General features: G+C 37.8%; 2 protein-coding genes and 1 pseudogene across 6 annotated transcripts in view; 2 read left to right on the top strand and 1 right to left on the bottom strand.

Annotated features, from left to right (window-relative positions):
- The first annotated feature begins 3367 nt into the window (after positions 1-3367).
- Positions 3368-10966, top strand: atf1 (activating transcription factor 1). Its single transcript, XM_035524249.1, is given in 11 exon segments — positions 3368-4266; positions 4407-4510; positions 4636-4755; positions 7242-7339; positions 8035-8168; positions 8826-8894; positions 8897-8998; positions 9225-9300; positions 9302-9370; positions 9527-9602; positions 9604-10966. Coding segments are annotated over 10 exon segments (1002 nt in total). The 5' UTR covers positions 3368-4266; positions 4407-4411; the 3' UTR covers positions 9763-10966.
- A 720-nt stretch (positions 10967-11686) lies between these two features.
- LOC113590224 lies at positions 11687-17472 on the bottom strand (annotated as a pseudogene).
- Positions 17473-22262: 4790 nt separating this feature from the next.
- The window catches only part of scn8ab (sodium channel, voltage gated, type VIII, alpha subunit b), a 46946-nt gene continuing 42550 nt past the window's right edge, over positions 22263-26658 (top strand). For 4 of the 5 annotated variants that reach the window (XM_027030272.2, XM_027030269.2, XM_027030273.2 and 1 more), the window contains exon 1: positions 22263-22370. The gene's annotated coding sequence lies outside the window, so the exon portion shown is untranslated. Of the gene's footprint in view, positions 22371-23845; positions 24220-26658 lie in introns of those variants that run through there. The other variant, XM_027030270.2, reaches the window with a different exon arrangement.

The raw sequence follows: 26658 nt of genomic DNA, 5'->3' as shown, positions 1-26658 counted from the left end.
GATGTGCAAGTATGTTTCATTTTTCTATTGAGACAATATTTGAAATGTTTTGTGTCATATACTTGAAAGTGTCATTTTGGAATGGAAGAGGAGAAAAATGTCTTGTTTTACAAAAACCAAGAGAAGAGACCTCAAACTATTCTAAAACAATATACTGCTGACTTTTTTTTAAAGAAATATTTATTCATTAGAAGCATGTTGTAGTGAGATTATAGACTATGTCTAGGCAGATTGCATTTGTGTTAGCTGTCTTTCCTCTTTTCATCAATGGTCAGTTTTGGACCTCAAGCTTACTCTTGGTTGGATATATTGGGGTGGAGGACCACTCTCAACCAGCAATAACACTAACACGTGTTATTACTCCAGCACCTCTGCTGTTCTTGGTGCACTCCCACCAGCGAACTACCCTCAACCCAACTACAGCTATGGCAGTGTTGCTGCAGTGTTCAGAATGGTCTGACATCCAGATCATATCCATTCAGTAGTGGTCCTGTGGTCACATGCTGACCAGTGATGAACATGGGTAATGGAGGCCAATAAACAGGGTATGGTAACAAATGGGCTACAGTTTAAATGATCTAACTTTTAATACTTATAAACTGCACCTATGATAGGTGTACTTAATGAAATGGCCAGTGAGTGTAGGTACAAGGTAGATGTTTCTAATAAAGTGGCTGGTAAGTACATTTAATTATATCACTCTTTGCAGCCCTGTCCAGTCCATTCCTTTGGTATAAGGACCGGATTAATTTTTTTCCCCTCTCATCTATGTATGCACTTTATGAAAATTAACACTCAAATCAAAAGGGCATTTTTGTAACAATACAGTAATGTTCTCTTTAAACCATTCCTGATTATTATAATATAGGTACTGACAGATTGCAATCATCAGTCAGGTGTGGTTGCATATATAGTTATTGTTACATATACAACACAGTCTGTCAACATGTGAAAACCCTGAAGAGCAGATATGCAAATTGATAAGTAAATTAAAATATTTATATTGATAAGTAAACAAATGTTTACATGTTAGCACACCAATGCCCCCCCCCCCCCCCCCCCCCCCCACACACACACACTCACACACACACACACACACACACACACAGACAGAATGAGTAACATCACAGACAGGTCACAGACAATTTGGTATTGAGTGCAGTGTTTCTTTTCACCACCATCATATATATCTACATACCCACCAGCTTACCAAATAACCCACACCCAGAATCCAGTGAGAAACAGCCATACCCTCTGGGATATCGTGCGCCTTTTCGTCTCTCATCTTAAGGTGCTTATGAATGTCAGGGCAAATTTTTATGACTTAAAACTGGCAAAAATAAAACCAGGAATTTGTACATCACACCATTGTTACTGTAAAATAGCATACTGTACAAAAGCAGATATTTTACACTTTCAAGGACAAAAGGGCAGTGGACACTTTCTGTACTACAGAGATTTGTAATGAAGTACAATACGGATGTCCTACAATGGTAGACATCTGTAAACTATAGACTTCTGTATAGATAAAGAATTGTACTGTATGTCCTTTGCTATTCTCTGATTTATTCTTGATTAATACGAATATGAATAACTGCTGTCAGTCATGATTTTGAGATGATAGATACCTTTGCCTGGTTGGATGGAGGATTTACAGTGAACTTATTATAAATGGCTTATTTCTGTTTGTTCAGTTACACATTGTGGGACATGTTTGGCTTAGTTCATGTACAGTTTAAGAGCAAAAACCTTTAGATATTTTCACCCTTTGCTTTGTGAGCATGAAAAAGCCAAGCACTATGGGAGACATAAAGAAACTATGTTTTAAAAACACCAGCCCACCAAAATATTATGTAAACCTCAATCTCTCTGATGTGCGTGTGTGTGTACATGTGTGCAAAGGTTTATGTGAGCATGCAATGTGTACATGTGTGGATGCCTGTATGTTCATGTGTGCACATATGCAGATTCTTTGGTTTCAGAGGGATAACACAGTGAGTCTGTCACAGTGAGTACACAGCTAATGTTTTCACTATTGTAAGCAAAATCAGTTACACTATTATGAATGGTGTGACTTGGTTATTTCCATAGTATGATTGAATATGTGGCTTTAACTTTAAGCACAAAACAGAGACGAGCTTTTACATGGACACATTCAGGGACATTGTATTTTCCAACAGTAAAGGAGTTTACTACACATTCACAAAGATACTCATAGGAAACATTTTTTTCTTTTTAAGAATAAACTGGCCACTTGCTATTTCAGTACAAAACAATGGCTGACTGCAATGAAAAATAAAGAGAATATGTGGAAGGCCAGATAGCAAGCAGAGAAGCCAGACTGAGGACGGAGTCTACGGAACACACTTTTCTCACTATGCAAGCAGCTAGCCTACAGTCACAGCCCAAACCACACACATGCTCGCTCACACACACCTTTACAGAAGCACTAATGAGGGAAAACACAGGGAGCAGGCCTGGACTATTCATAACCATGACTATAGAATGCATCCCTTTCTTCTGTTCTGATATATACTTTTGGTAAGTTTCAGTTCATTATGAATACAGTAATAATTAGAATGTCATGTTACAGTTAAAAAGGGGTTGATTTTGTGATTTTGTCATGTGTGAATATTAATTGCAACATCATAATTATGCAACCCTTTCTCCATTAACCTGTTTGATTTTGTACATTGGTTAATTACTGTTTTATATTTAAATGGCAAAAAGAATAAAAGGCTTTTATTTTGCGGCATTGATGGGTTAGAGTTTTACAGCACTGATGCCATATCTGTATAGGATTTTTTGCTGTAGGGTCTTTTTTTTTTTTTTTTTTTTAAAAAGCGCTCTGGCATGTTGCAAATAGTATGTTTCATTCATTACTGTAGAGTACTTTATGTTTTAGACAGTGACCAATTACAAAGCCCGAATGAAGTTACGTCATACATCCTAGTGGGTGGGGCGTAACCGCAGCCTTTTGGAAAAAACAAGCTAGTTAGCTAGATTTTTTTTCAATGGAAACCGCCCTGATTTATTTGTAACGTTAACTACAATTTTTACCTAAGATTTCACGTCGTACCTGTGGCCATACCAAGGAGCCATCAAAGCGGGCAAAGGTGAGTGTTTGCGTATTTTCTGCGATAGCTAGCATGCTGGTAATGCTGTCTATTAGGATGACAGCAATGGCGCCCGTCCGCTTCGTCGTCGTCGTCGTCGTCGTCGCCGCCGCCGCCGCAGATGAAGGAGTATTAATGGCTCCCCGTATCGCTGACGTCTGTTGACGCGGGCACTTGCGTGCCGGTGACTAGCCAGAAACCTCTGCAGGGCGCAGCATAAGTCGCCCATTGACTTAAAATACTATACTGTGACGCACAAATTGGATCTAGCTAGCTAACTGGCTAGCAAAGGAGTTTGGGTAGTAGCTTGAGAGACGTTAGTAGTACCTCTCAGTGGGTGTAGGGAACCTAATGTTCACACTTCGTTAGAAACTATGACTAGACAGCAATGTCCATAAAATTTCCTTGTAGCTAAGGTTAGCTAGCTGGCTGTCTTGATGTGTTAGCTGTCTACTCTGGTTTAAACCTAACTATTTAGTTATGCTAGGTAGCTAACTAACTAGATACCTAAGTGCAAGACACAAGTTATGAAGTAGTTAGCTATGTTTAATTATTTTCTTGAACTGTCGACAAGTAGCGTTAGCTGCTAACAACTTAAACACGCTTGCAAAGTTGCAGACTTTCGAGATCAGTAGCTAGTTAGCGTTAGCTTGCTCAAGTTAGTTTTTATCGCATTTTTACTTAAGGTCGCATGGCTAGCTAGATAATTAGCTAATCTAGCTATCCATCTTTGATTACGGCAGGCTGAGAGAAACAAGCAGGCTGGCTAACGTGAGTTCAGCTAGTTTTTTCACGTTAGCTAACTGTCATTTTTAAATGACATTTTTAGAGATCTGGTAGACAAGGGCTTAAAGTCGTCTGGCTAGCAGCCCACATTTTATCCATTTAATATATTTTTATCACCGTAATGACTGAACGGTTTGCCGCTGTGCCGTGCTGAGTTCATGAGTGCGTCCCCCGTGAACAGTGTGTTTAGTGCGCGTTTCAAAGTATAAGTGCAGTCTGCTCCAGCACTGCATGCGTGACAGAAGCTTATTCAGTGCCCGAGGGGCTCAGTGGGAACACTGACTAAAGCTGTGCTCTCCAAAATTAAGACAGAACAACTGCGTTACCATTCTGTTCTGAAAGCACCCACGCTCATGCACTAAATGTACGGAACTTCTTAGAGCAGATGACTCACATACTTGTCCTGATTTCTGTTGTTGAGCACGTAAATGTTAGCACTCGGGGTATTCTTGCAAAGAGGCGATCAGACTGCTAGTAAACAATGCCAATTGTTTGTATTTGCAGTGGCAATGGAGGAGGTGCACCAGAGTAGCAGTAATGGCACTGAATCACAGACTGTTACCATCCCTACAACTATTACAGCTTCTCAATTATCACAGATAACTCAGGTATTTTTAGTGTCTGTAAAAACCGTTAGAATGCTTGTTGTATTTTGAGAATGGGGCAGTTGTGTTTGTTTTTTTAATGACTGAGTAAAAATTACATTAATGCATGTGTTATATGCATTGTGTAGATGTCTCTGGGAGGATCTCCAGTGACTGTGGTACAGCTGCCTGGAGGTCAGATTCAGGTTCAAGGAGTGATCCAGTCTGCACAGCCATCTGTTATTCAGTCTCCACCAGCACAAGTTCAGGTGCACACATCTTTGGTCTGACTGGTTTTCCAATGTGCAATATCTGTATTTGGGGATGTAAATGAATATTCAGATAAAAGGAAAGTCCTAACGACTTGTTCCCTTCAAGAAATTATATTGCAATTTCAAATTAGCAACATTACAAGCTAATAGGATTCAGTGTGTTTTGTTTTTTCTCTGTATAGACAAAAACAAATTGTGTAAACGCAGACTTGCAGCTGTTGCTTTCCTGTACTGTTAGTGTTGGATAATGTGAAATTCTGCTTGTAGTGTATTTAAAATAGATTTTTAAAGAATAATAGAGAATAATATACCTGCAAAAGTTTTGTACTAAACCTGAAACCATAGTTTTAAAGTCTCCAGTTTCATTATGCTGTAGTTACACATGTGTTGTGAACCATGGTCTGTCTTCATTTTGACACAATGCATTGTAAATTTAGAGGCTTGGTAGACTTATTTAACTTTTCCACCAACAAAGTGGGGGTCCTCATGCTAAAACAGGCCTGTGTTTTCACTTAGAGAGCCCAGAGGATTACATATCTGGAAGTGGGGATGGTTTCCTAATCCGGGAAACAAGCCTGAAGAAATCATACAAAACCACATGCTAGAAGCAAATTGTGCTTCTTTGAGAGCATATTTCATTGTCCAGAACCTACACTTTCAGGACCACTGATGATTCATTTCTACTGTTTTTACTGTGGCTCTCCTGCATTTAGTTGTAAATTGGAAGTAAAGCATGTAAATGACTGCACATGGTGGCTCCAGGGCCCACCTTTGGTTGCATGGGTCACAGGTTTATTGGGGCCAGAGCGAACCAATTTTTCTGGCAGAGAGCCAATTTTTACGTTGCAAAGTGTAAAACATTTCAAGATTTTAGCACCAAAACTATGCCAGTGGAAAAAGTGCTATTTTTGTTGACTTGGAAGGTTGAGTGAAGAATTATTTTAAAAAGACCTTGATTTCCTAGTGAGTGTGTGGCTCAGAGGGTGCATTACATGCACTTAATAATCCGATAACTGCAGAAAATCAGATTTTGTCACTAATCGGATCAGTGTGTTTACATTCACTTGTATATTCAAGTAATGGTTAAACTCTGGGTTACTGAGTGAGGCAGTAATCGGATTTCTACTTTGCAACCAGCCAATAATCTCACAGAATGATGTGATGTAAACTTCAAATTTTGCTTTTTGTAAATATGAACCCTGGAAAATATGGCTCTTCATTTTTGCTATGGTTATTAACAGTGTGCAGTGCTGCCCTTTTTACAGCTTTCACTATTGATGCAAAGAAGGAAATGAGAATTTTTTTTCCACGAGCGAGTGCTGCATTTAATTCTGCTAGACGCTTCCTGGACAACTCTACACTCGAGCTAGTTATGTTTGCATGCATGTGCAGACTGAGAACTCCAAAAGAAATCAGATTAAAGGGTTTACATGTGCTGAGTGGTATTATTGAGCCTAAAATATAGTTCTTGCTATCTGATTTCTTAATCTGATTTCTATGCCATAATCCGCTCTCAGTATGCTGTTTACATGGCCAACTAGAATAATAAGATAACTGGAGAAATTCAATTATGATTGGATTATTAAGTGCATGTAAACACACTCATTGACACTGGATTTAACAATAAGCAATTCTGTCAATGATGAGAACATCATACATTTGGCATGGTGAGAGTGGCATTTTACTTAACTGTAAGTGTCTCATAGTTTCATCTTACCAAACTAAAAAAAAGATGACCTTCTCTTTTACACTCTGCAACCTGAGCCATTCAGGCCCAGGTAGTAGTTAGAATATTAAGCATTGTTGTACTATTATCAGAAAAGTGAATGTTCTTTTACACTTATTAATCTGTGACTGTTACATATAGAGTCATTTTTAGTCAACTGTTTATTCCTATAGATTGATAAATTGCCATGATTACATTAATACTATATATGTATTAAGGCAGTCAAGGAATTTAAAGATGCATCTCTCTCTTGCTTGATGGAGCATATTCTGTAGAGTAATCACTAGACAATCAATAGCTATAGATTAACATATTGTAAATAGCAGCAATTCTCTGATTATTATGTCATATCTGTGTTTCTAAAAAACTTAGTCCAACGATAGCATTAATTACACTATAGAGTAATTTTCTGAATACAGAATGTTTTTTGGAGTCCAACCTAAACACCAAGAGAATTCAGATCTTAAATAGTAGCTACGCAACAATATCCCATGAGCTTGGTGTCCTGGCATGCTTGTGGCATGATGCATTATGTGCACATTTTTGCATGCGTGCATGATATTTTGTTTTGCTATGTGGCCATTACGCTGGATTGTATAATCTACACTCAATCTGCACATCCTACTGATGTGCAAACAATTCTCAGCAATTCTGGTATTTAATGTGGTTAACTGAATATCAATATACCTGTACCCTCACTGGCAATGCCTACTCTCCTGCAATGGTGTGTAACTAGTGAGTACATCCTTATTCACAGGGTCAAGGATCTGATAGTGATGATTCTCAAGACTCAACAGACAGTGGAGCTTCAAACCAGAAAACAAGGGAGATTCTTGCCAGACGCCCATCGTACAGGTCCATATGCATGTCCTTACACCAGGGTTTCTGTTGGGAAAATGCACTTCCCACATTTTAATGTGTTTGGTGTTTGATAAATTTACCAGGTTCAAACGGACAACAGGTAGCCATGTGCTGATATGGCATAATGAAAGAAATGACATGCGTGATGTTTGCTTGGATACCCATATCCTGTATGTTGTCTCAGTTGTACCTGGTTTTTGCTGTATGCTTTATTGATACTTTCCTACAGTTTAACTATGGTTTCTCCATTTTATAAGTTAACAGGCTGATTTGATTTTGGCTAAACATTACTTCAACATGACTGATCAGTGCACATGTAAGGCATGAATACAGTCTTTTACATGGGGGAAGGGTAAACTTCTAACACTTTGAACATTAATGTGCTTACAGTGAGCTCACATGTGTAGAGTGTGTTTAATGTAATCCTTTCTTTTGTCTCTATTGAAATTCTTATATTGGAGCAAGTAGGTGGAAGAATTACTAACAACTTCAGCGTCAAATGACTACGGCATTTAAATTGGCCAAAGAAGACATTACCCTGCTTTTAGGTGCCGTTGGAGAAAGAAAAAACATACAATTAATTGGTTTAGAGCTACAGTACCATCTGCTGGACAAAAGACTGTTAGATTGCTTACAATTTTTATACATTCACAATTAGTTCTTACACCTTGTTACTGTCTGCGTTATAGGAAGATTTTAAATGACCTTTCAGCAGAGGATGTGGCGACTCGGAATGAAGGAGTGGAGGAGACCTCTGCGTCATCTACTATGACAACTGTGTCTGTCTCCACACCAATCTATCAAACCAGCAGTGGCCAGTACAGTAAGATGTACTTTTAATTTTTAAATAGAATAATGCACATCTTTACAAGTTATAATAAAATGACACGTGGTATGTATGGAGTGAAATATCTTGCTGTTGCAGTGGTATAATGACCATAAACAATTATTTCTCCGTTTCTTTATTAAGATACAAACAAAAATGCAGAAAATACACAAAATTAAAAAAAACAAACACAATTTTCAGAACAAATGGCTTCTACAGGCAAAAGTCAGTATTTTAGTGTGTCTACCAGTGTCATTAAATTAATTACACCAGGCTTCTTCAGCACTTCCCAGAGTTCTTTAGATTTTCCTGCTATTGCTCAAGTGTAAGGTGAGGTCACACTACTTGCCACTGAGTACATAGAAGCTGTTTTTTTGATTGTTTTTCTGTTTTTAATACAGCAGATACCAATTTTGTGTATTGTTTTATTGTTCAAAATAGACAGAAATGATTATATATGGTCATTATACCATTGCTAGATTTGTTGGTTAAAGTTTACAGTTTATATAAATAAATAAAATTATACACACACACACACTGCATGGCACCAGCCTATGTTAGCTTGTAGAGTTCATATTGTCGAACTGTAGCCACATTTTTGTAGTACAGAAATATGTAATTGACTATTCATATGTTTTTGGGCAATTTCTACAGTTACAATTGCGTCAATGGCTCTCTGCAATTGGCTATCCTGGTTCTGAGGGGTACAAGGCCTGCAGACGCTTACATGACCAATACCAACCCTAGCCAGCATACTATATTGCAGTATGCTCAGACTGCTGATGGACAACAAATATTAGTTCCCAGCAACCAGGTGGTCCTACAAGGTTAGTGTATATACTCTCTCGTACAAACACACACAGATACTGCTACTTGGCAACCACATGTTGTTGCTCACATCAGGGCTATATTCTCTGATGATAATTAACAAACACTAGTGTTCTTCAGTCAAATTATGCTAGTGGTTTACTGAACACTAAGGCACACTAGATTACTTGCACGGAGATGGTAACCAGGCATTTACCAGTCACACTTTTTTATTCTGTTATGTAGGTGCAGGGGGTGAAATGCAGACCTACCAGATCCGCTCATCTTCCTCCTCACTGCCTGTGGTCATGACATCACCACCTGTTAACAGCTCTCAGGGAAAGAAATGATGACCCACAGGCTAAGAGAGAGATTCGCCTGGCCAAAAACAGGTGTGTGGGTGGGTGGGTGTGAGACTATCACTGCATGGCTATAAGTGTTTTAATATATATGTAAACAAGTTTCATTAGTGTTTGTCCATAGTGTTGAAATAAGTTCTAGGTTCACAATTAGATGTTCATCATTTGATTTTATGCTTGTGTGTATAGAGAAGCAGCTCGTGAGTGCCGCAGAAAGAAGAAGGAGTATGTAAAGTGCCTGGAAAACCGCGTGGCTGTGCTGGAAAAATCAAAACAAAACACTGAGTGAGGAGCTCAAGACATTAAAGGACCTTTACTGTGTCAAAAACAGGCTAACAACCTCGATAACAGTGCAAAGTGGACAGGTATATGCAGCTCTGCCTACACACACTCAACGGTTCCTGGGCACAAAGGAAATTTGCTAATTTCTTGTTTTTATACTACCCATTTTTTATCTAACATCTTAGGAATGGCAGACCAGACAGAAATAAATGAGTTATGGACTAGAAGGAGATTATATTCTTTATTTGTTTTGTTTTCCTTTTTTCCTCTACAATTTTTTAAAATAACAAATATGATGAGCAGATGTATATATTTGCATGTATCCTGTGTTACATATGTGCATCGTGAATTTGCCGGCGGTGTCAGTCACCGATTCATTTACCAGGGAATTTGTTTCCAGAAGTGCTTAATTAAAATGTTGAGGGGAAAATATACAAAAAGAAAAAAAAAAAGCTATAAGCACCTGCCATTTAAACCCTCTCTCAGATGTACCTTACTTATTTTTATTATCTTTTTTAACTTTTATTTTCATTATTTAGTTCCCTCCCCGCTTTGACCAAATGCTCCAATATTCCCTTACCTATTCCATAGCTTAGCATCATGAATGTTAGATCAGTGTTGAGCAGCACAGCAGGGATTCAGAGACTGATGGGCCAAGCCATGTCTAAATCATGTATGATTCTGTTGTGAAAAAAAAAAAAAACAGGTTTTTTTTTGTTATTGTTTTGTTTTTTGTTTGGTTTTTTTGTTTTTTGGTCAATCTACAAGCTAGAGAGAGCCACCACCTCAACCCAGCTCAGTAGTGACTGAAAGGGCTTTTAGAAGCTTAATTAAGATTACTTTTTAGTTCAAGTCTTGGCTTAATGCCTGGGAAGAAGTGGCCTTTAAGCCAAGTCTGTATCTATACAGTAAGTACTTTGGTGGAATTCAGCAGAGGAAATGGGCCATATGCCTAATACTGACTTAAAGATACACTGTGTGTAGGAATTAAACTTTTTAAAAAATTAAAAAAAATCATGAATAGTTGGAAACAATATAATTTGTATGTATTATTTTTAAAGCAGAACTGGCTAGAGGTCTTGCCAAGACGCTAAAGGAATAACTAAGCTGCTTCAGACATTCACCCACATTCTGAAGTGAAAGCCTGATTATTTGTTATTCCTACAAAGTGAACCTTTAAAGCAGTGGTTTTTATTAATTTTGGGGGGGCTAACGCTGTTACGAGGACAGATCAGGGAGCACACCTGCACTTGAAAAAAGTAGGTGACGTTTATTATGAAAAGGAAAAAAAGGAAATCAATTGTTTTGGTTAAGTGTGTCTAAATAAATATTTTTTCAGCTTCTGTACACTTTTTCTTTTTTACTTGATCACCTCTGTTCAACAGAAGAAATTCATATTAAGATGCGTTCCAGTGATCCCAATAATCTCCTTAGGGATAGTCTTCCCTATCGTACCCTAATTTTCCTAGTAACTGGTATGATACATAGTGTTACTGTGGGCTCCTACAAGCTTTCAAAGATTAGGGAATGTCTAAACACCTTTATAGACTTCTTCATGCATGTAGACTAGTTTCACAAACCGATCCTGAATGGTGCATTACCATATATACTCTGGGGGTATAAATACACTAGGTGCATGTAACTCATGCAAGACTAGCATTAGCCTATCAGTTTAAAGCCCAATTGCAAAAACAACTCTGGGGCATAGTGAGTTGTGTATCTGTAGTACATAGAAGCATTTTCCTTTTGAAAAGTTTTGACCCCATGTTGTCATTTTTGGCAATAGTTAAAAATACCATTAAGGTGCTATCATACACCTGTAACTCACCTGGTGGAACAGGTAGAGAAAGGGTGCTAAAACACCAATGTCATGGCTTTGGGAGTTGGGTAGTTTACACTTTTAGCATTGTCCATACCGATACATAGTTGCACAATTTTACCCCAAGAGACTTGCTAGTGTTCAACTTTCATTATCGTAATTATGCCACACAAGTGGCAAGTCCAGGAGAAGAGGATTGAGGAAAAAAAAGTGAGAGAAAGGTCTTGTGAGCAAATATAAGCATACAATTGGTTTTAGTTATATTTTATTTATAATTACCCCTCCATTTTGAAAGCACATTTATGATTGGGCTCTGTTTTTTTGTGTGTGTGTGTGAGAGAGAGAGAGAGAGAGGGAAAGCAGAAAACAGTATGTTACCCTGAAGCAACAGCATACAATACAGGGTTAAAGGGACTCTGAAATCAGGTGCACGTGTTACGCCAATAGGCTTAGTAGTGTTCAGCTTTCATTATCATAATTGGTATATTAGACCTGTGTCCTAAGCTTATGCCATCTTACCAAAACCTTTATCTTCCTCTTTTGTAAAGTGATAAGGAACTTTATATAGGTACATATTACATTATCTCCAAGACAACTAAGCTATGGATGCTGTGCTTTGTTGCTATAGGCTAACAATTATACTTCCTAGCCACTGGATGGTAATACGGTGCTTTCACATTCAACACAACTTACTTCAAAGATAATATGCTGGTAATTAGATTTTCAAGCTTTAGTAAAATTCAATAAAATATTGCATACATGATTCATGTAAGACAAAAAGGGCCTTTTGGCAAGGCTTCACAAATCTCAAGGAATATTACATATCAGTTTATGTGCATCACAATGGCATCTTTATACCTCTGTTACAACAATGTCGTTTCACCCATCACCTACATTGACATGAGGAAATATTTAATGTGCAATAACATTTTAATACAAACACTTCACTTTTAACTTTAAGGCCAATATTCAGAATAATTTTACAGAAATAAAAAGGATGTAATATGAAAAATACATATTAACCTATTGAATGATGGGTCTGCTGTTTGATCAACTTCCTGTTGAGGACTGTGTTCCTCTTCTCATTTCACAGCATAACCGATGATGTGTGGTGTTTATAAGGGAATTTAGTGGAGCCTGGATGTGATGAAAGCTGCAAGTCCTGAGAAACCATCTGCTTCAAGGTGCTGCCAGGTAGTACGAGTCAGCTCGCACCTGTCACCACAATAATACCTACAACACACAATCAGGCTATATGCATCTTCTCCATATATGCATATTTTATCACATCAGCATGAACATGCTTAAGAAGGCCTCTAAAAGACTGGTCTAGTGTAATGGTCACTCAGAGTTGGGGGCACATTTCTCTCTGTTCTACCTGTCTGTAAGGTTACTGTAAATTCTTCAGCTAAACCTTGAAGTGGCCAACAGAGCTTATATGGTTAACATTCTGAAGCTCCTTTAATATAATTCTACTTTCCTGTTGGAAGGCTACAATGTAGATTGTTTACCACAGTTTAGTTAAAATGTCAAGTGAGGCTGCGCGTCCTGCTCCGCACTCTGCGGTACTTGGGCCGTTACAATTGGGTGCATACTTAAAGAACTTACCTAACACATGAAAATATTTACTTATATTTTAATTTTGATTTAGAAGTGGGTATGGAAATGAGGTTTACTGCACTCATCTCGCAGACGTTTGTGCAATTGTGTCAGTTCTTGTGTGTTTGTGTGCAGATCTATTAAATACCAGATAGGCTGGGAGAACATGCTGGAAAAAGTATCTCCAGCTTGATGGGTCAGCCACCACATGCTCCATAAAGAAGAATGCCCCCCCCTGTAAAAAATTAAAAAAATAAAAAAAAAAATCACTGCATTTATAATATAGTGAATGTGGGTGCCCCAGAGCTATTCCTTTGCCAGCACCAATATATACTCTGGAGTAGGTTTCCTATTGCCTATTTAGACTAGTCGAGTATAGCAGACTGTATATATTGTCATATTCCTGATTAGACATAATAGCCCAGTTTTACTGTTTTTTAATTATTTGGTGTAAATATGCACAAATGCTACTTACTATAATGATATTTTCCCCATTCCAGCATGGGAGTAATGCACTTGTATATGAAAAATGATCTGATTATGCAATAATGCAAAAGAGCTGGACTCAAACTAGTGTTTAGTCTACCTTCATGTTTTAACCTGTAAAATAATTCTGGAGGCTTTCTAACATGTATATTGACTTATTTTTTACTAACTTTATCTAATGATGGAGAAATTAAGCTTTTTGAAGTAGCGAACCTTTCCAACCAACTGTTTTATAAATGGGTCAATTACTAGGAGCATCCATTACACAGTGAACATTAGTTCCCCCTCCTCAAAACTATTAATAGCAGCCAAAACAAGTGCTCATGTAATGGGTTGTAAATTGTTGGACTACTGTCCAGTCCTTATTGGAGGCCTCCTTATACTTCTGCCTATATATTGACTTGTAAAATTATATACATAATGTACAAGTTTTTCTTGTTAAAAATTAAAAAATTGTGCTTGTGTGTTCGAGAGACTTGTGTAACACTGTACTATATATATATATATATATATATTAATATATATATATATATATATATAAAGACCAACTCTTTGGGGGCTAAGACAGTTCCTTTTCTTATATACATTTTCTTCTGCTTTTGATAAAATACATTCACATTTCAGAGGAGCATGAGTAAAAATAAAATGGCAGTGCGGTCTGAGAAAAGATGGAAGGACTGTGTACTACTTTACACGTATACCTTAAACCATATAGAAGCAGCAGGCTACACAATCCTTACATGTATGTAATGACTTTCTTTACACAGAGAGGGTGTCCGATTCGCACTTTTTGAGACATTTCACCTTCAAATGAACCAGTCCTGAAGGAGCCACGTGTGTAGAACATCAACAAAGCGACACAAACGTGTTTGGTAAACATTGCTTTGTATTTTCTGAAGCGAGATCCCAGTGTGACTATTACATCATGATTTCAACTTTATCTTCTGTCTTTGATATGTTCAAAGACCACTCGTTTACTCATTCACTACTTAGAAAAGTTATATATAGCTAGAACACTATGGAACCCATCTGGGAGACAGCAGACAGAATTCAGCAACATGGAAATAAATCATTGCGACCTTGTTATGTAAACTATCTGGTACATCAACAACAATTAGACTTAGCGATACAATCACAATAGATTGAAGTAAGACCGTTTAGAGATGTTTTACAACTTCAAATGTGTCTTGTCGTGACTGTAATAATACCTAGCTCTTACAGCTACATCCATGTTCCTATTTATCAGTAAAAAAGTACTGAGTGATATACTGTAATGCTTATTTCTTGAGCAGGAGCTTCTGGTAACATCCTGTGGACCGTTACATGGCATATCAACGATGGCTGTTATACTGTAATCCTATTAAATACAGCACTGACATATGCTATAGGAAACCACTATGTACCTCTGATCATTCAGACAACCCTCTAGAATGGCTGACGCTCTAAATACTACACTAAGTATGGTGCGAATTCAGACACTTCTGGTCTTTGAATTTCCTTAAGGATTTCTGTGATAATTACTAGAAGTAGTCAACATCATAAACACCATAAAAAGTGCTATGGGATTTCACTGGATTAGTTTCCATAGTTAACACGACAACATTTACTGGAATAAATATAGTACACAGCTAGGGTTAGCACTGTCAGACCACAGAGAACGCTTAGAAAAAGAAAATGTATGTTTACACAGGTGTTTTCAGACGCTAGAGGCACCCGTGAGCGAGTCCAAAAAAATTGAATACGGTTGAATAGAGCTACACGGCTAACATGGAAAAAAAAAAGAAGAAAGAAATAGTGACTTATCAAAAAGCTAAGTGAGAGAAACTACTTTTCTTTTTCCTTTTTAATAGGTAGGGCTCCATTCCCCCCGATTCATTGAGAAATCGCTCGCAGGCGCCCCTTTGGCGTTTTGCAGTAATTTTTGATATAACGGGAGGAATTGTAAGGGGTCCGGCAAAAGAAACGATGAACAAAAAACCGGGTACAGATCGAAAACGTCTGTGTCCTAAAATGCCTCCTTCATTTTATACGAAGCTTCAAGAGTTAACTAGGCAGGGAATTCTTCTGAAAACGTTTGGGAACATTTTGTTTTTCTTCATACCGTAGATAGTCTAAACCTTGCTACAATTAGATAGCCTGCTAGCTTACTGATGGTTGGTACGCCTTTTCGTCAATAAAGGCAAACTGTTGAGTTCATTCGATTGTAGTAGTTTAACTGATTAAGATTATATTAATATAAGGAAGTAATGTTCAAAATATAAATTTTCATAAGACAATAATGTGCAGTACATTGTTACATGAAATGAAATTGTTTGTAGAATGTGTGAATAGTAGTTATGCTTTTATTGGTCACCATCCTCCCTGGAAACAAACGCAGTCCCTCTGAAAACATTAAACTGGAATCACTCGAAGCCCATCACACAGACTGCACATAAGGAACTCTTAAGATTGCAGAACCAGAATTTACCTGTTACAATTATAATTTCACTTTGCACACAGAAATCCACGTATATTTAACCCTAATGTTATTATGAACATATTGTAGATTGAGTTGTTCTGCGCCCAAGCCATTCTATATTTGTTAATAAAAGTCCGTGCACTGTGTCCTGTTAGCGTTATACTCTGTGCAGCAGTTTTCATCATGCCTAAGCAAATTCCTGTACCTGGTAGTACTGACGAGAAAAATGTGATGCTAATATTACGTAGCTAATATAACTTTTCAAACCTTTATCTATTTTAATAAAGGTATTATATGGCACGAAATGTTGCTTATAAATATCAAAATACAAAAAATACCTCTTTTGGTATCTTTGGACTCTCGATTAACCCGTTATTTTTTGCCATATGCCCCCAGATGTTTACATACCCTAGAAACGCCGCCTGGCTCTTGCAACCTAGATGAACGATAGTGAGATATGCGATTTATCTTGGCACAGTTTTACGGAATACGTTATAGCCAGTGTAGATGTAATTGAAGGTCAGAAGTTATAATACCAATTTAAAAAGTTAGGTACAATTAAATAAAAATATGTAACATGAAAATTAAATTTAAACTAAAATATGTGCTCCATTTATTGGAGATCATTGAACAAAAATCATTTCCTCCAAAGGAAACAATTTTAAAATATTTTAAGGGAACACTTTCTAAGAACAAAATCAGTAATTTCAGAAAGTGGTGGGGATATATTCCCATCGTAAATTACGCCTGTGGGTCGGATAACAATAATCTGAAGATATCGAGAGGTCTGCTGGAAGCAACATAAAATATCCATAGTCAGCGACTCAGAATAAGATCTTACCAATGCTTACCGTCTTAGAACTCTTCTTGCCTCCTGTAGAACCTTAGACGGGTTGTCAAACTGAACACAAAACCAGTGTACAGACTACAACATCTATTGAATTGTCCTCCACGGCCCTTAAATCCTCCCCAGACGCAACCACGAAGCTGTCATACAGCAAGTGGTCATTCTTCGCCATGCTCATCTTCAAGTAATCTTGGAAATACGGATTAGAATCGGTGCATGTAACCTTACACCTGTCGGATAGTGCTCAAAGTTTGCCCCAGAACCGCAACCCACCTCCAGTAAACATAGTGGCCCATTCGGAGGATAGAACTTAGTTAAACCTGCTAAACAACCTCCCGTTTCTTGTCTTTCATTATTTTGTTGTACGAAATCGACATCTTGTACATGAAGGCTGGAAAATGCGTTGTAGAGTTTGTAAAGCCCAAACACTTCCGCCATATATAAAGGAAATGCTAGCAATGTTTATAAGTAACGTACAAGCCTGCATAAAGGAACGCCATATCGGTCATGAGAAAGAAAACGCAACTGCACTCCAAAAGCAAATAAAACAGAACCGATAAGAACAATCTTGTAACCACCAGTCATCCGCCGTCCTACACTGTGACCAGCGACTCCGGTACGGCACGCCCCTCGTTGATCTTCTACCGTCCACTTTTCGGTGACGTCTATCGCCTTAACTTGCCCCATACGTCATCACGTCCTTTTCTCAGTGCTGAAGCGTAATCACTTTAAATTACTTTTAAATATTAGGGTTCCGTTTTGTAGCAATAACGAACAATATCGTGTTTCTGAATAAATCGAAGTATCTCTACATTTTACATTTACATGACTGTAACCGAACTGGTTCGATTTTGCTGTGACTTTAATGTTGCACGATAAGCATTATAACTTTGCCTATTAAAGTTTGATTAACTAAACTGTAGAGGATTTTTCGGAAACATGGTAATATTCTCTAACGTTTCGTAGGCATTGTTTGGCCGATTAAAAGACACGTATGTGAATTACACTGAACAACACATCTGCTAGGTCTCAGTCTTGCATTCTCATGTGATTTTAGTTAAGTAAATATCATGTGTAAAAGCATCAACTTACAATACGCAGCAAGTGGCTACTTAATTTTGGAGGGTCGGCTAATGTCTACACAAAGTTCTAGTGTTTTGTTAAACACTGAAATCTTTGGGAAAAAGTCACAGTAATAAATAGGTAAAAATAAACCGAGGTAAAAGTGATACATTGTGAAGGTTATCAACATAAAAACTGCCACCGTGAGGGTAGACCATTTCTAACATTCTTTTTATCGAAATAAATCCCGCCCTGTGAGGGTAGACCTTTTCTAATTAAATTAACAAAGACATGACTAACTGACCAATCACTTACGCCACAACGCAGCTAGGCATAGGCTAATTAATGTTTAAATGTGTTTGTTGACGCATTAAACACTAAAATTAAGGCCCTGCAGTATATTTTACTTACTCAAAAATATTATATTACTAGGAAGTACGTTTTTAAAAATCTTCATACTTCTGCTTCCGTCCAACAGTTATTGTGTATTGCAGAGTGCAAATAATAATAATAATAATAATAATAATAATAAAGTGTATTTTTGTATACTGTTCTGTAATGACCGTTTAGGAATTACTCTTTATTTGGTGTGATCTTAGACGTCATAGATAACACGATTGACTATAGCGAATCATAAGTTACCTAATATTGCAAATTCAGGACCTCTGAAATCAACTAATCCCTCCCATAATTTACTCACCTCCGATTTTCTAATAATAGAAATGGCGCGTATATACAAATGCTCAGTTTTTGGACACAAGTGCAGGTTACTCTCCGCATTTTATTCCAGAAACGAGACCAAATCAGAATGGCTCAAATTTCTTTATGGGGTTGAAGTGACACCCAGTACAAAGAGTTTGTGGCAGGCGTTTTACTGCGAATTCATTTGAAAAATTAGGCCTCAATACAGCTCCAGATCTGCCACCAGAAGCTGAAAGCAACAGCTTTCCCAACCGTTACTGGAGGTAAAGTGAATGATATCTTAAGTTAACAGTCATTGTTTTCATTTGATACGTTAGCAAGCAATGAGAATATAACAAAATGTGGCAGGCTACAGTTTGTTAATTCTGTTATCCTAAGTAATTTAGTTCAGCTAGCTCCAAACGTTATTTTTATAACGTTATATGATACGATACACTGACATTTTTTTAAAACTGCCAAATGGCCATTGACTTTCCCACGTTTAGTTCCCACCCGTGTATAGTCGAAGCCCGTAGCTAGACCTGGATAGCGTTAGCTAATAGCTTTAATGTAAAGCGACCCATATGTAAGAAAAGCACAGGTGATATTGCTCTAAGTAGGTTAAAGTCTCTGGTTTCTCTTCGTTGATACATTGATACGATTTTTATCGTATGTTTGATACCGAGACTGTCACTCAATCCACGCCCACACAGCAGAATGGTAAAACGGGACAGAAAAAATATAATATTCACAACACTCCTTTTAGTGTAGTTTAGAGGAAAAGACTGGAGGAAAGATATATAAAATTCTTTGCAGAACTTTAAAAACTGTGTAGGGCCTTTAGACTAAATACATTTTCCGGAGAGGCGCACAGCATTCTGGGAGTACTTTGGATGCCACATTTGGATTGGATTGGTTTGGTTTGATTGTATTATATGTCACACTCGCAGTGCAGATTTACAAAACTGAATTGCAGGAAACATTTACAAAGACCTCTTAGAAATAAATAAGTAAAATCTAAGACATGAAAAAATCCCCATTTAAGTATAAATAATAGCTGGCAACACTCTATACATTTACATTTAAAATCCAAATATCCAGCTAAGACAGTAAAATATTGAATAATAAACCCTTGTCTAACAATTACAGACTGAAACTCATGCAACTGTCCCTTAGAAGTGCCAGCTAGTTGATTAAATGAAATACATTTTATGGAAACTGCCTATAATCAAAATAAGTTATCATGGCTCAGTTCTGTAAAAACATAACAAGTAGAGTTACATTTTTCAATGAAGTCAAAGGGCTATGAAAACCTTAAATGGAGTAACTGAAGTTTGAATAATGAAATTGTTCAATGGTTAAGGTACTTGACTTGTAAGCAGAAGGTTGCTGGATTAAGCCCCACCCCTGCCAAGTTGCCAGTGTTGTCCCCCTGAGCAAGGCCCTTAACCCTCAATTGCTTAAGTTGTACTCACTCAAAATTGTAAGTTGCTTGGATAAAAGTATCAGATAAATGTGAATATATTTATTAATAATTTATCTATTACTTATAAATGTTTTATTCATTGCTAGAAACCATGAAAATTAAAGAAGCATACTAATTTTTACAACCAAGTATCAAACAATATTTCAAGGGCTTGGAAACAGAGGGATGCAAGCGACATTTGGGTGAAAAACAGTTAATAACATGTTAATAAACACAAGACGGGGCAATGTATGTCTTTAGTTGTGCTCTCCTGTAAAATTTGTAAAATGTCATGATTATGAAAGTGATTATGCATTATTTTTACAATGAAGTGCAGCTCACTTGGGATGAAGAACAGAATATATTTTAGTACAAAATATTTGAAACATCCGGGCCACTAGGTGTCAGTGTAATGGCTCTTCATAATGTGTAGAAATATCTTTGAAAAATAAGTTATTACTCCTTTAATATCAAGCCTCTCTGAAATGTAAAATCACTAAACAGTAAAACTGAGCATAATCAGAAATTACCGCAATATTGGAGCAAGGCTAGATGAAAATATACTCAAAACTGTATCCAAACTAAAGAAAAATGGCCATCTTGATCCTACAATCTATATAGTTTCTTAATACACTACGCTGGTTTCCTGCAGTATCTAGGACATTGTTTGCATAGCCTAAACATGAAAAACAGGCGTTCCCAAGAGGAAAAAGAAAATAATAAGAATTTTGAGTCCTTGTCCTGAACACAGCATTGTGTACGCTACTTGATGCACTAGTGAATTCTTCATAATATGCTGTTTAGATAAATTGTGATTTACATAAGCCTAACCTAAGTTAATACAAATTTGTTAGATTCTGGAAAATCATTTCAAACCTAATCACTTGATGTCAGCCTTCCTTCCAGGGTCCATGCATTTGGAATGGTTTGGCCCAGGATCTTCACACAGCTTCATATATCTATAAAGTAAAAAATATGAATGTTTATATATATATATATATATATATATATATATATATATATATATATATATATATATATATATGTGTGTGTGTGTGTGTGTGTGTGTGTGTGTGTGTGTGTGTGTGTGTGTGTGTGTGTGTGTGTGTGTGCGTGTGTGTGTGTGTGTGTGTATAAATGCATCTATATCAATGCATATATATATATATATATATATATATATGCATTGATATAGATGCATTTATATATAGTTTTATGCAATTATAGACAGCAGTGGTTTCCATATTTTTGCACTCACAAACAATACTGATATGTCTATTTGAGCCAAAAGAATTTAGGTCTCATTTTACAGATTTTACCATCTGATAAATCGTTATTTTTATTTTGACAAACAACTACCCATGTAGATTCAGCTCCAATATCTCATATTCATACATACCTTTAATATAAGGCCATGGGTGCAGGGCTGCCATGACCTCCACAGGCAACACAATGTTAGACCCAGCTGACAGTTTTATGGTGCCTAACATTTCCACTGTTTGATTATAGCTCACGTTCTGGCTTTTACATAGTGGATTCGGCCAGGTATAACAGTAAATAGCCAGTTTAAAGGTGGGCTGTACTAGGATCAGTTTGAGTCATTTTGAAAGTATATCCAGTGGAGGACTTTGTGTATATGGACAGGCACTATTCTCTACAACAGAGTGAAAATGAATGCAAGCTAATTCAGACTCCACTATATTGTGAATAAGACATTTCCAGAACCACTGAGTTGATCAGATGTGTGTTCATCATCAAAATTCTTTAACATTTAAAAAAAAATGGTAGGCCTACTTAACAGGAAACCCTTACAATAGTCGTATTCGTCAGTAGTCTACCCAGCTAAGCGTAAACCCATAATTATATTAAATACTGCAAAACGTTCAATCCTTTTGGGAGGGTGGACGTAGACCAAACGTTTATGTTGGTTTGTAGTGAATCTTTTTGTAGCACAGTTTTGCTTAAGGGTCATAACAAGCAGCTTTTACAGATAAATAGGAAACGATCAGATAATACACGCCACGTGTAGGCGGATATTTATGCAGGCTATTCTATATTTTTTTTATTTGTATTTCTATTGAGAAGTGACTAAGATTGCCTAATGTTATGATTTAGTAGCGCTTTCGGAGAATTGTTCCCTTGGCCCGTACGAGAGCAGGATATTTGCAGACGTTCCCTAAGAATTTGCTGAGAGTCATCAATTATGCAGGCTAGCCGTACGCACTGGGAAGGAAGATAGCAGCAACAATATGGCGACATCCGCAGTTTCTCCAGGGTCCTTTCGACATCCTTAGCAACACAACACCTGTATGGATCTTTCTTAATGCGAGAAAAGTAAGTAGACTGTTTGTTCATTATAGAACATTTTTTTTGTGGGCTGGTAAAACCCACTCGGTGCATATCTGGTACTCGGACTCCTCTGCCGCAGAGCAGTCTCTCACGCTCAGCATCTTTTCAGCTTACAGATGTGCATAGGCTTGCTGCCAGGGCTCGAGCATATACGCAGAAAAACGCTAGTGAACACGTATGTGGTTTGTGCCTGTTGAAATTCAAAAAAGGTATGGAGCCGGTAAAATGAGGGTGTTGGCCTCGGGATGAAAGGACTGACATTACTGTGTGTCGAAATGTGGAATACGCATACTGTGGGACAGGCAAGTCAGACCGCCGCAAACTTTGGTGCGTGAGAATACTTTGCGGAAAAAAATATTCAGCGCAGGATACCAGATGTTTATCACTCTCATTTGATTTATGACACCGTTGTGCATCGTAATATCAAACACCCCTAAGGTGCCAGCTGTCTTAACGATCGCCTTCACCTCCTCCCTTTAAGCCCTTCAGTCACCCTCGCCATACTTATTTGGGCTGGACTCCTAGCAATTCGCAAGGTTTTTTTTTTTGTTAAATTTGGGACCACCAACCCTGGTTCACCTAGCCTCTTCTAAAAATAAATTAGTAATTGAGCCGAGATCCTCATTATGTGATATTACGGGCTAAATCTAGGAGAGGACAAGCATACCGCACGGGTGTGGTGCTGGACTACACAAGACACTGTTAAGTATTAAAACAAATATAAGACGTTGCTGACATACTAATATCAAAGCCCGTATGTAAGGTTACAGAAGTGACAAAAAAAAACCCAAAAAAAAACCAGGCGTTGAGTTTTCTCGCTACCAGTAATCGCAGATGTTTCACTGTCTGGTTGGCTCGTGCTTTTACATGAGCTCCCCTCAGCTCCACTGCAGTATTTTAGTCCAGAGGCTGGGGCCCACGCGCCGGATCCAGCGCATGTGCGTAACCTGTACACACAGAAACACGATCACACTTCTGAAATGATATAATACAGCTAATCAGGCAGCAAACACGGAAAATCCGAGAGGACACAATTTAAATAAATGCATTTGAAAACAAGGCCGAGGCGAAGTTTTTGATTGGCCATGGAAACGTAGAGTTGTTTACTGTTATATTAACTGGTATTTTTGTTGACTTGATGAGTTTCCTTTAATGACCTGTGTCATTAGGTGCTATGTTCCTTTATCTTCACTGCACCGGCAAAAGCGAACACAAATGAAACAAGTATTCTAATTATGAGTAACGGCATACTGTGTGTGAGAGCACAAGATGAATGATTAACTTTATACCAATGTCTTGATTCTTTGCACGGGATAGGTTATAGAGGGTAGGTTCTTCCCCCGATGCCCCTTCCTCGCGCAGTGTTGCGTTGCTCCACTATCGATTGTTTCCCCTCCCTGTAGCGACGCACAATCTTGCCACACGCTAAACATTCACTTTCTATGTCATTTGCCCCCGTTACCGGCTATATACGGATTCAAATACAAAAATGACGTTTCAGTTCAGAAGGTTGACGGCGCGGGACAGTGTCTGGCATGCTTTCTTCTCATAGAGGACAACCGTTCGCTCAGCGGTGCTGCGGAGTGGTGGTGAAACGGACAGCGGCGCTGAGGACATGAGATTTTGATGGCATCTAGGAAACACTGGACTTGTATAGGTTACTACCTGCACTAATTCAGAACGTTTTGTAAAATTTTGAACACGACGGTATTTCTTCGTGGTGAGAACGCAACATTGTAGGAATATTTGCACCATGGATTCTTACGCATACTCGTCCAACAGGCTGGCTTACCTGGCATCACGGTAGATGCAGAATTAACATTTGGGCACACATGTGAGTAGCGTGGATCCCTATATTTTTATGTATATAGATGAGTCGATTATTTTGTCAGCCGTCTGTCGAGATTCCGTCTATTTATACATGCGCAGGCTTGATCAGATGCTGGCGAAATACACTGTCTATACAATTTTTGAAAGACGTTTAAAAGTAATTATTTAGTAGAATAATGCCTGCAACTGTACTAAAGATTGCTGAGATAAATTAGTCAAGGTTAAGAATATCGTAATCATTAATCCTGGCGTCTGTTCTGTCTGGGCCTATCCTACACAGCGTGTCGTTCATGTATCACCTTGAGCGGCGGTTCCTTTAATGTGCCGTCTGTACTGTATCCCAGGGAAGGAGATTTAGAGGTTGGAACCGGCCCGTTTGTAACCTGAAACTGCCGTGATATAGTTTGCTTTTTCGTTTCGCCAGACTCCGTGATCCCTGATTGTTTCCAGGGGTATTGAAATGCAGCAATATAATCGCCATGTTTTAAAAGCCCACCCCAAATTTTTCGTGTAGTAACCTACTTAATCGCAATTGATAACTTGCTACGTCATTTAAAGGAGATATGCCGCCACGTGATAACTTCTCTTGGACTTCCCAAATTTAGGCGTAGGTAATGGCATAGGTTCTGATTTTTCTTTATTGCGTGTTAAGGGTTCATTGACCACTTCTCAGAAAGCACTGACAGCTGGAACAGACTACATCTCAGCCACTGCGTTAAAGTGTCCTCAGAGTTTGCAATTACAAATATCTAAAAGCGGCATAGGAGTGGCGGTTATCTATGAATATGCAATTTATCAATAGGAAGGTTGTAGCGGCAGCGGTTTCCGAACGTTCCGAACAATGCATTATTACCTTATGACTTTTCTCATGTATAATTCATTTCTTACTTGAAATGGTTATGCTCTCATGTTGCTACGTACAAGCTCAGAGAACCGTTAAAATTCAGCAAAATATATTTTATGCGGTTACTCTTTAAATAAACGAAACGTAATTACTTATAGCGCTGCATTTTATACTTTAAAAAATTCTATTTAAAATATGTTTTTAATGAGACAGAATCTAGCCCATTAAATCTTGCATAAATCTAGGCGAAACCTGAAATATATGTTTGGTGGGTTTTCTGTTGTGTAAACAGTGTTGGACTACTGGGTTGGATGTTTCTTCTATATTCCTGTAAGTATGATTTGTCCCTATTGGGAATCTCATCTGCTAAAATATCGTAATCCTCTCTTTCTACACAATACATGCATAGAAAACTGAGCTTTCTACACTTATCTGTCTTTGCTGCAGCAAACCCCAATGCCAAAGGACCATTAGTGTTACAGATGGTATTAAAAGGATGATAGCTTGTCTCTACACCCACAGTATATGGAATTCAAGAACAGGCCATGTCACAGCTCAAGTTGGGAAATGCATAGTTAGAGAGAAGTCTCCCGAACCAATTTGGCATGGGGCATCTGCAGGACGTCACCAGGGAGAGGCTGTATGGCCAACACAGCACTTTGCGCACACACACACACACACACACACACACACACACACACACACACACACACACACAAACAGGTTCACCCTGATCTTATTAAAACATCTGAGCTGCTCACCACAGGTGAAATTATTGAAGTTCTTTTTCTAATAGTCAACTAATGCTTGAAGGTTTACTTGTATCTATAAGTGAAATCAGGAACGTTATGGAGCATCTTAAATGATATTGAAAAACCTTTTCTACATGACTGTTGTCATTGGGAGAGTTGCTTTCATCACGAAATATATTGCTCAGGTTTTTACTAAGTACTTGCAAAGAAATAAGGTTACTTTCACCAACGGCTGTCAATTGAAGCAGGAATAATATATTGGAAGAGAGGGAAAATGTAATAGAGAAGACTTCCACAGTAAAGCTATTGGTATTAAAGAGGTATTTTCACAGTCTATTATTTCAGTGTCATGATGAAACACTATACAAATCAGAAGCTTTGCATTTTGTTTCTAAAATCACTCCTGCCAGTCAGCTGTGAGATGCAGGGATGATAGGAGTAATAAAGCAGCACAGGGTTTGTGCTTTGAAAAATTGAAGTTTAAACCAGTGATAGGTAAACCGAATTATCATTAATGCACAAGAATTTGTTAAAAGTTAAAAAATTGTAACTGTTAGTTTGCAGTGCCTTTAATAACAACTCATTTATTACAGTATGGTGTTATTTTATTACTCATGAAAGTAATTTTATTATGCGACATGCTACGTTTGTAACATGTAATGTGTTTACACAGTAGACATTATGTGGTATGTGTGGGTGTTGCTCTGCGTTCAGTTTTGCTACATCACCTATCTTCTGCTGACCAAATGCAATGCTGTACCTTAAATAACTTGTATTCATAGGAAACACAGCAGCAGATAGGTGATATGCTAAAGCAGTTTTGAGCATTGCTAGTTAAATGTCTATA

The sequence above is a fragment of the Electrophorus electricus genome, chromosome 3 (assembly GCF_013358815.1).
Source record: "Electrophorus electricus isolate fEleEle1 chromosome 3, fEleEle1.pri, whole genome shotgun sequence".
Taxonomy (NCBI): domain Eukaryota; kingdom Metazoa; phylum Chordata; class Actinopteri; order Gymnotiformes; family Gymnotidae; genus Electrophorus; species Electrophorus electricus.
The sequence above is the reverse complement of the archived record's forward strand: the minus strand, read 5'-3'. Positions and strand labels throughout refer to the sequence as shown.